Here is a 9,852-nt window from a genome sequence, read left to right as displayed (position 1 = left end):
CAACTGTGTGGGAGCAAGACCGATTGTTAAGAGTGATCCAGAAAAGCATTCATTATATGCCCCATCTACGATACAGTGGCCTCAAGTGACTCGCAGGCACAGACTTACAAGAGTTCTCTGCAAGGAGATCAAATCTTTTCTTTTCTTTTTTTTTTTCTATTGCTGCTTAAAGACATCACAACCGGAGGATGATTATCATTTAATGGCATGTTTGTTTCAACCATTTGAAGAGTGGGACACCCAAAGGAAGGAAGAAGAAGGAAAGACGGGTACATTCTTGCTTTTAACATGGTGTAATGGATTTCTGGGGAACTTTCCTCTCAACCACCAAGTTTTTTTTTTTTTTTTTAACACTTTGGATTCAGTCCACAGGGCAGCTCCTTATGGCCTGGCACTTCATTGTGAGCAGGACATTAGTGAACCTATTAGCGTTATAAAGTCTCATTGTCTCTGTCAGTTGTGCTGATGTGGTCTCGGTCCAGCTCTTTGCCCGTGATGAGTACAGATGGACGGAGCTTGTTCTCTCCAGACGGGGGGAATCATAGCTCACAGTTAGGCCCCCTATACACTACAGTCACACCTCATTGACCACTATTACAGGAAAGGAAACCAAATCATTGCAGGGGGGTGGTGGCAGTAGAGGACCTCTGCTCAACCTCTTTTATCATCGTTCTACGTCATCACTAGTCTCACTCTCACCCGGGATGTGACATGATTTAAGTCATTAGGAAAATGTTTTTATTCTGGATTAGTGTTGGTAGTAATCATACGGTAAGAGCAGGAAACAATAGCAGTCAAGGTCGCCATAGAAGAAGTTGATGTTGATAAAGAATAAAGACAACCGATGGCGAAAATAAAGAACTGCAAGTAAAAATGAAAACGTCTACTGAGCACTATTGTGGCGCAAAGCAGTAGGAAATGTAGAATATTTTATTCTCTGTCCCAGTTAATGACACATCTTCGGCAGGAACACTATTGCCACTGGTCTAAAATTTCTGTAACTTTGTTTTCCCGAGAGGCCCCACAACATTTATCCATCTTTTTATAGCTGCGATACATCTGCTCAGAGACATTAATAGCTTGATCCATTTCTGTAGAGCGCACAGCCTTCCTCCAGCTACAGTAGACACAAACAGGCCACCGTGGTCAATATATTCTACTCTACAACCCTCCGTCCTCCAACGTGTGTGCGGCACAAAGTCAGTAGTCGGTTGGCAGCGTCTCTGCATTGTTTGGTGATTGGCCGGGGGCTAAGTGGTGGTGACGGATCGTGACGTTGATGTATTTACCTCCTCTGTGCTGACAGGAAGCTGTTCCTGTGCCCCGATTGACTGGCGCTCATCACAGCGGCCAGCGGCGCTTTGTTTAACCGGGTCAGATTGGGGAGGGTTTGCTTGCTCACTTGATGAGACATCCATGAAGATGAGAGGAAGACCTTCCTTAATCTTGGCTGACATTGGAGGCTTGGCAAGCAGAGTAGGTGTTGCACTGCAAATGTATGGAGATGCAACTACACTTCCTGTGGGATGAAATTTACTGTAGTGAGATATAGACCGATAGATACTTTATTTATCCTGAGGGAAATTAAGTGTCCAGTAACTTCAAAACATAGAAACTGATCCGGAAGAATAATATAATAATATTAGCAGGAGAGAGACAGCAGCCTGTCACTGTCATTGTCCCTTCTCTGCCTGACTATGGTGTGGCGTAAAGGGTGGTTCATGATGGGCCGGAGTTTGCTCAAGGTCTTTGCCTCTGCCACTGATGTCAGGGACTCCAGCTCTGCCCCTACTACAGCGTCCGTCTTTCGTATCAGTTTATCCAGCCGTGAGGTGCTGCCTCCCCAGCACACCACAGCGTAGGTGAGGACATTGGCAACGATAATTTGGTAGAACATATCCAGCGGCTTTTGGCAGATATTAAACCATCTTAATCTCCTAAGGAAACAGAGACAGCTCCCCTATTTGTGTGCTAAGTCTACGATAAGTCTACAGCCCTGTTTGTGATGCAGCTGTAAACCCAGTTACAGGTATGTCTGAACCACCTCTACACACTCCCTGTTGATGGTTACAGGCTACAGACGGTCTTCATTAATCCACTACCATTTCTTTGAGTTTAGCTGTACTGATGAGAAGATGGTTCTGTCCGTGCCATGAAGCAAGGTTGCTCACCAGATGCCTGCTTCTGTCTATTCCTGATCCACACCACAATTGCAGTGTCATCGGAGAACTTTTGTATGTCACGTGACTCTATGTTTTAGTCAAAGGTGTACAAGGTGCATAGGACAGGGGAGAGCACAGTCCCCTATGGTGCTCCAGTCCTGCTGACTATTGCACATCTTCACATTTCGTATGAGTTTTCAGATGACAACACAGTTATGCTCTGAGTTTGAATAAGGTCAACCCTAATAACTATGTAACTTAAGATCATAGTATTATGACTTCAAGTAAATGAAAATGTTTACTTTATTTAATACTGTTTTTTTTTTTACTGAATAGACAATCGACTAACTCATTTCTTGTTTATTATGCACAATATCCACATCTTAATCTTTAAACAAACCTTCACAAATAATAATAATAATAAAAAAAAATTACTTTCTGTGGAGCAGCTACAGGATTCGTTCCCATGTAATAATAGCTGCAGTCTGCTAATAACGAAAACAAAGAGGGTGGATTGTCCGTTTTTGAACGTGGCACAAACTGACGCAATCAACCTCAATCTGAATGCACACGCTCAAGTTCAGATACAAGTTTAAAATTAATTCAAATTGGACTTTTAATTCGTTCCGTTTAAGTTTTATTGTTCATTTCATTCAAAGGAGTCCACAGCAAATTTAGCTGTAACATACAAGCACATCATATTTACCCAATTATGCTCGAGCTTACAGTTGTTACAATAAATAAAATGCATAATGAGATACTGACTGAATTGTTTCGTGCGTCCTTGGTCAAAGCGTGAGGGAGGTCTATGTGAAAAATTTTTTGGGAAGCCCTGCATATGAAGCAATATAATGCGCACACACACATCCAGGCTCACGCACACACACACACACACACACACACACACACACACACACACACACACACACACACGAGCCATTGCCTTGTCAGCTAACCCCCTCTAGTGCCGAGCATCCTGCACAGATGCGCGCAGTCTCCTACTATAGCCCCCGCTTCATCTGCTCCGCCGCTGCATCCCAATCATTTCTCTATTCATCGTCCCCATCTCGCTGCTGCTGCTGCTGCGGACCGAGCTGGAGACAGCGAGCTGGGAGTCCGCGGCACGCTGCCGTGCCAAACAGAATCTTCCCAAACTCTGTCACGACTCCGTGCGCGCTACGGAGGCGCGCCAGGTTGTGTTTTATTGCATCTTTGAAACAATCCGATAACGGCGACGGAAGTGCGCGGACAATCTCCAAAGTTGTTATGAGCAAAGTGTACCTCATTTTGTCTGACAATTTGATTTCACTTTAGCATTTTTCGCGACTTCATCACAAACCTCTCCTTCCCGCGCCACGGCTGTCGGTGTCACCGGGCAAAGGATGGACCGCGTCTTGTTCCGTCTCCCGGCAGCTCTCTCCAGTCGGGATCAAATGTAAAGACCAGGAGCATTGATTCGGTGCTTGTGGGGGATCCAGGCCCGTGTTTTATTATTGTTACTTTCAATCTGACCACATTTCCTCTCGACTTGAACCCAAGATAAAGCTGGCGATAGATGTTGCTGCAGACATGAGTTTTGGAAACAGATTTTACCTCGCGTTACTCTTTCTTGGAATTGCCCTCACTCGCTTCAGCCACTGCAACCAAGGTAAGGCACAGAGCGGCGCGATCCCAGCGTGCCTGAGTTTGCATGGCTCAAATTCCAACAGTTAAATTCTTCTTGGTTAGCGTTTCTGTTTCTCTCATGCATTCAGACATGTTCACCGTGTGTACAGTTCAGGATGCACGGATATTTCTGTAAAACAATAAATTAACCTTAATTTAGGTCTTAATTTAGGGCTTGGCACAGCGCAGACATCCATTTAGTGAGGCATTGATTTTATTAAAAAAAAAAAAATGGAAAAAAGTTTGAAGTGTGAGCTACAACTTTATTTTAATCCTTTGTTACATCAATATATAAATGGGCTCAGGAAAAAAGTAAAAACTGTACATTCCACAACAACACACAACAACATCATCCAGCTGATAAAGTATCTAACAAATTGCCTTAGTTTAGTTTTTCACCCCAATACTGAATCACACAATGCCATTGAAGAGATTTTTTTTTTTATGGAATTTCACTGTAAGGACCCCGCTTTAATTAGACGATCTTCACTACGGGCATGCAAACAGACAGACAGACTCTATCATGGAGCAGCCAAAAGATTGAATCATTAAGTGGGTGACAGAGCGAGAATGTGTGTGTGCTTCTGTCTGACAGCGTGTGCTGTGGATGCTGCAGCAGACATCAGATACATACAGTAAAAGATTCAGGGGCGCCGAAGATGTATTTATTCAGTGCGAGTGTGTGTGTGTGTGTGTGTGTGTGTGTGTGTAAATGTGCATTTAGTGCTGGGTGACTAAATAAGTGGAACAGTGCGATGTGTGCTTCTGCATTAGGTTACTGTCCACCTGTCTTTTTTATACCTTTGAGTGTGCGCGTGTGGTTATGATGACACGTGTGTGTGTTAATCCGTGGCTCCACGTGCACACACAAACACACGCACACAGCTCCTGCATTAGTGAGGTTTAAAATAGCCTTATTGATTGTGTGGGGAACACAGTGGGATCTGCCCCCCAGGTTATATTTTATTGTTCTCTCTGTTCAATAAGAGCGATGCTACTCCCTGTTCTCCTAGACAGCTGCTACATAACAGCCTCACCGTGTGTTTTTCTCTGCCACAGATTGAATGATTGAACTGATGTCTGCTTTCTACTGTACTTTAGTCTCTCATATTGACTGGGCTGGGACCTCAGCCGCACAATTGCAGTTGTCTGCCACAGAGCGGTGTAGCTGCGAATGGGAAAAACTAACAATCTGATGCTGAACAAAAGTGTCTCGTTAGATGCTGAGGCTTAAAGGTTTCTCAGATTGCTGACGGCGGCTCAGTGGATTCGCAAGTTTGATGTTTGGGGACAATTTGATGTCAGATGTCCGCTGTTAATGAATACTGTCCCTGCCAAGGCGACAAACCATCCTGTCCAATTTGAAGATTTTTGTCACCTGCTGGCCACGAAGAGGAAAACTGAACGCTTTCTTGTTCCTGCTCAATTACCAAATGCACTATGTAGCTGCATGTCCGAGGGCTGGGGAGAAAACCCAACCCCACTACGTCGAGGGGAGATCAGTGTAGGTCAGTTTTTTTGAACACAGACAAATAGAAAAGAGAAAAAGATTGTGGATTTCAGAATAAATAAATAAATAATGAGAGGTTAGGACAATATAAAACCAATCACCTTTTCCTTCTTGCTCGTGTGCCTCTTCTCACAGCAACATGAACCTGACTCGCACGGAAGACAGCAAGCCCATCAATACACCTCTTTTATAATCTTTACTTTTACTAATTTACTGTCCATTTCTCCCACCTTGTAAAGTGAGCAGCAGCAAAATGTATTACAAGGACCTTTCACAAATTTTATTTGCAAAGAAAGATTTCAGTCCTTTTTTTTGTTTTGTTTTGTTTTGTTTTTTTGTTTTTTTTAGTGAAGATTAGTTGTACCAATATAATCAGGAGGTGATGTATTTCCTCCCACTCTCCTGACTTTGTTTAGATTGTTTTTCTTTTTTTTTTTTGCTTTTTTTTACCCCTAAGAGAGAAAGCAATCCATCCCTGAGTCACATGAACACAATGCATGTTGATGTTTTTGGTGAGCCGCTTCTCACACGAACAGTGCTGGTCTGAAGCCATTTAGCAAACGATGGTAGGAAAAACACGTTGGAGCATTGATTTGTACGTATGCCGGATTAAAGCCTTCGCTCTTACCGTTGCCACCCGCAGAGTACCGGTATCACTGTCATCGGATGACGGAGATATTCACTAGTGGTGCGGTGTCGAGAAAATCAATCAACCAGCAAATCCAGAGCAGCCACACAAATGTTAACTCTGCACCTTTGACTTACAGGCCATTGTGTGGATGTGTGCATTGTGTTTGTGAGTTCTTATTATGCTGGGTTGTGTATGTTCATATGCATTTTTGCAGTTTATGCAAGTCAGGCAAAACATGATGACCACTCGAGATTGACATGTTTTCGTACAGCCTGTATACACTGCTGACTGTCTGTGTGCCTTTAAGTTTTATCCACCATCCATATGGTTGTTCTTCATTAACAGCAACGTAATGATCATATGTATGGCTAGAATTATCTCCATCTTGCTAAGCTCCACTTTCTGTTTCTGCCCTGGTGAAAGTAACTCGGTTCAATGTCATAAATGGTCAAACAAACTCTCCTCAGTGAATGCTGTTTGTCGTCCCCGTCCACTATTATATCTCTCTTTGTCAGTTTTTTTCCTCTTAGATGTTTGACCTTCCCTGTGCAGAATTACATCTTCAAGGTCTGGCACTGGGAGGAGGTTTAGCGTTTTTCAAAGTTTTTCTGTGCTCACCTGAAATCTGACCGAAGGCGTGTACCTGAAGGATGGGTTTGTGACATTATATTTTGTCTTGAGAGCCAGTGCTGTATGTAAATAAGCTGCATAAAACAATGCGATGTGGAAACCTGAAGGCTATTACTTTTCAAAAAGAAAATATATGTATATATTGAATGTTAATAGATTCAGAATGGGGAGGTAGATGCTTTCAAAGTCTACTTTGACTGTTAGACGCTTTCACCGCCGTGCAACTTGCAAATTTGAATTATGTTGGAAATGTCAGAGGTCACAAGTTTTAGGTGTATTTTTTTATGTATTCAGAAATGAAAACATCAAATGATGAATAACTTACTTATGCAATTTAGCTGTCTTTGTAGTCTCATATGTATGAGTTAAAATATTTTCCTAATACTGTAATTTATTCGTTATGCCTTCATTTCCTACATAAGAGTTTAAGGTATATGCAAACTAAGAAGACAGTTAGGATGATCGTACATTAAACTTGTAATAAAGTTCTGTACCAGCAGTTTTGACATCATATGATGTGCAAATTAAAACGAAGGCATGACGTCGCTGTTATAACGTCACGTCAAACACATGCATTGCACATTCTTCTCTTTTATATTTTTTGATGAAATGTTCCAGTCATGGCCAGTTAAACATGATACTGTTTGGCCACAGCTTTTCTGGTGACATCACGGCCGACTCCGATTACCACTACTGCGCTCGTGCGCCAAGTACAGAAAGGCAGACAAAACAGCGGAAGGTACTGAGACTGTTTCAAGAGCTGACGTCGATTAGTCGTTGACGTAAACGTGACTAGTCGACTTATCTTGGCTGCCATACTGTACATTGAGCCAACTGAACATGTTCATGTCGAATGCTGCTACATGAGCCGGAGGACAGACGCTATTCAATTTATGGTGCAATTATTTGCAAATCTCCTGAAATATACTTTTTCCTGTCCAGTACTGACCAATTGCACAACTGCTTGGAAGTGCGTAGAGTAGGGTTGTCACATGGAATGGGATGCCTGCAGCAGTTTTATTTTCTACGAGTGTAAAGGGGGTGATCAAGATAGCAATTAGTCATACTTAAAGCTTGAGATGCTTTATCACCAATGAACACATATTTGTGCATATTTTAAAATAGCTATAAACTTAATAAATAGAGAACTTAATGTAAATTTTAAGTTGTCCTTGCTGTGGGGACCCTGGGGACATTTTAAAATAGAAAAAAAACAAAAAAACACTTGTAAACTTGTTTGCCTCAAATAAGATCAAAAAAAGATTAAATTCAAATAAGAAAAAAAAGGTGCAAAACATTACTCCTTCCCTGAACAGTGTTGGATTCATCAGAAACTCTAGCTCACTGAGTTACTTCTTTTTCCAAGTGTACTTCTTACTGCTTTGTGATCGTAGATGGTAGATAACGACAATTTTGCTGACTGTAGTTTTTCCTGTGTTTTATTTTGTTGGATTAGTGATGGTGTGTTGTGTGTGTGACAAACCTGTATTGGACATTTTGTCAAAATACAGAACAAATTGTGTCCCATATTGGTTCAATACAGGACATAACATTTTATTGACAAATAAAGGACATTTCCACCGGACGGGTAGCAACCCTACAGTAGAATAGAGGGTGTGTCATTTTTTTTTCTTGATTATATCAACCGATTTGCTTCAACTGCCCCGTGAACATGACCTGCATTAGTTAACTGCTAATGGTTAGCCACGGTGGCTAGGAAAAGATGGTTGCTTAGCAGTATCTTTCTCATGAATACGGCAGTCCTAGCTACACCCTAGTCCATGGTGTCAGTGCAGTGAGTTCCAAACATGATAAATGATTGAAAACAGGTGTTTGCTGATGGGCATGAAGCCAGGACTGCAACACGATTAACAGTGCAGTTCTGTTATTGGACTGATTTCGTATTTCGCGTTGGACCTTCTTGGCATGAGTGCCTAGTCTCTGGCTCTAAACACACCTACAACCATTAACAGATTTGCTTTGCTGCTGTGTATTATGTTGCTGAATATTTGATCTGAAGTACGGAGATGTGTTGAAATCCCTGTCGTGCCTGTCAGGTGGCCTCTGTTGTGGATAGTTTTCCATTTCACAGCGTATCATCTCCTCATCTGCTGAGAGCTCTCCACTCTTGTTTACACTGCTAAATGACAATGCAATCCTCTCTGAAATCAATTTCCACAAGTCTGTGTTCATGAAATGCTGCTGTTTATCTTTTTGCGAGCTGTTTACCGGCGTGGGTATGGAGGAAGCTGGCAAATTAAAAGGCCGTGTCATTATTTGAAAATAAGACTAGCTTTGCTTTTTGACGCTGCAGTAGTCTTAGAAAAAAAAATGCATTCAGAAACTTGGAATTAATCTTTCACCGCAGCAGAAACACTTGAATGTTGCATAAAAGTCTCTACATTGACACTATAAAAATCCTTCTAATGTATCAAATTTACCAAAAGCTAAATATTTCAAGAGCTATACTGAGTTCTGACTTCATCCCACTTTTAATGTTTAAATATCAGACCATACCGGAATTCAAAACAGACTTAAATCTGAACAAGAAATGCCTTCAAGAGGCTTCCGTTTCATAGCTTTACATTTGGAGGCAGTGATGCACACACCTGTAGGCAGCCAGCATCGCTGTTGTCTGGATACTCATCCTGCTCCCACTTCTAATTTACATGAAGTAACACTTGAAGAGACTTACCTTTAGGTCTGTTGTTCGGGGTGTAGCTATTTTGGGGTGTTTGTGTGGCTGCAGGGGCTGTAGACCAGACAAGAGATGTCATCATTCTACTGCAGTTCCATATATTTATGAGTTAGCCAGCTAATGTTCTATTTATATCTAACCAGTGGAAGTCCCAGAGGACTCTAAGCTCCAGGCTGGGTCTGTGGGTGCCTTCCTGAAAGATAACTCTATGGAGAGAAATAGAAAGAGGGAGGATGGATGGATATATACAGTGCATGCAGGCATTTCTAGTGTACACAAGCAGGTATGCTGCTCAGCAGACAAATATACCTAAACCCAAGTATACACTCGCCGCCAAGTACAAGTGCGCTCTCTAAAATCGTGTGCTTGCATACACGCACCCACATACTATCTGGAAATGTTGTAACTACATTTTGCATCATAAAAGGTTTAAATGATTAAAAAGCCAGTCTGTCTGACAGATAAGCTGCTTTCTTTAGGTGTTATCTTTTGTGTGCTCCACAAATGAAGCACAGAATCCACCTTCTCACATTACAATATAGATTTGTGGTAGATT

At 41.9% G+C, this 9,852-nt stretch overlaps 1 protein-coding gene across 1 annotated transcript in view; it reads left to right on the top strand.

The window, feature by feature from the left end:
• Positions 1 to 3,048: 3,048 nt before the first annotated feature.
• Positions 3,049 to 9,852, top strand: part of epha6 (eph receptor A6) — a 164,431-nt gene continuing 157,627 nt past the window's right edge. Inside the window, exon 1 of the mRNA XM_047601591.1 lies at positions 3,049 to 3,810. Coding sequence (XP_047457547.1) covers positions 3,732 to 3,810 — 79 coding nt within the window. The 5' untranslated portion in view covers positions 3,049 to 3,731. The remainder of the gene's footprint in view (positions 3,811 to 9,852) is intronic.

The sequence above is a fragment of the Mugil cephalus genome, chromosome 12, assembly GCF_022458985.1.
Source record: "Mugil cephalus isolate CIBA_MC_2020 chromosome 12, CIBA_Mcephalus_1.1, whole genome shotgun sequence".
NCBI classification, from domain to species: domain Eukaryota; kingdom Metazoa; phylum Chordata; class Actinopteri; order Mugiliformes; family Mugilidae; genus Mugil; species Mugil cephalus.
Note: the sequence above shows the minus strand (reverse complement) of the source record. Positions and strands in the feature narration are given on the sequence as shown.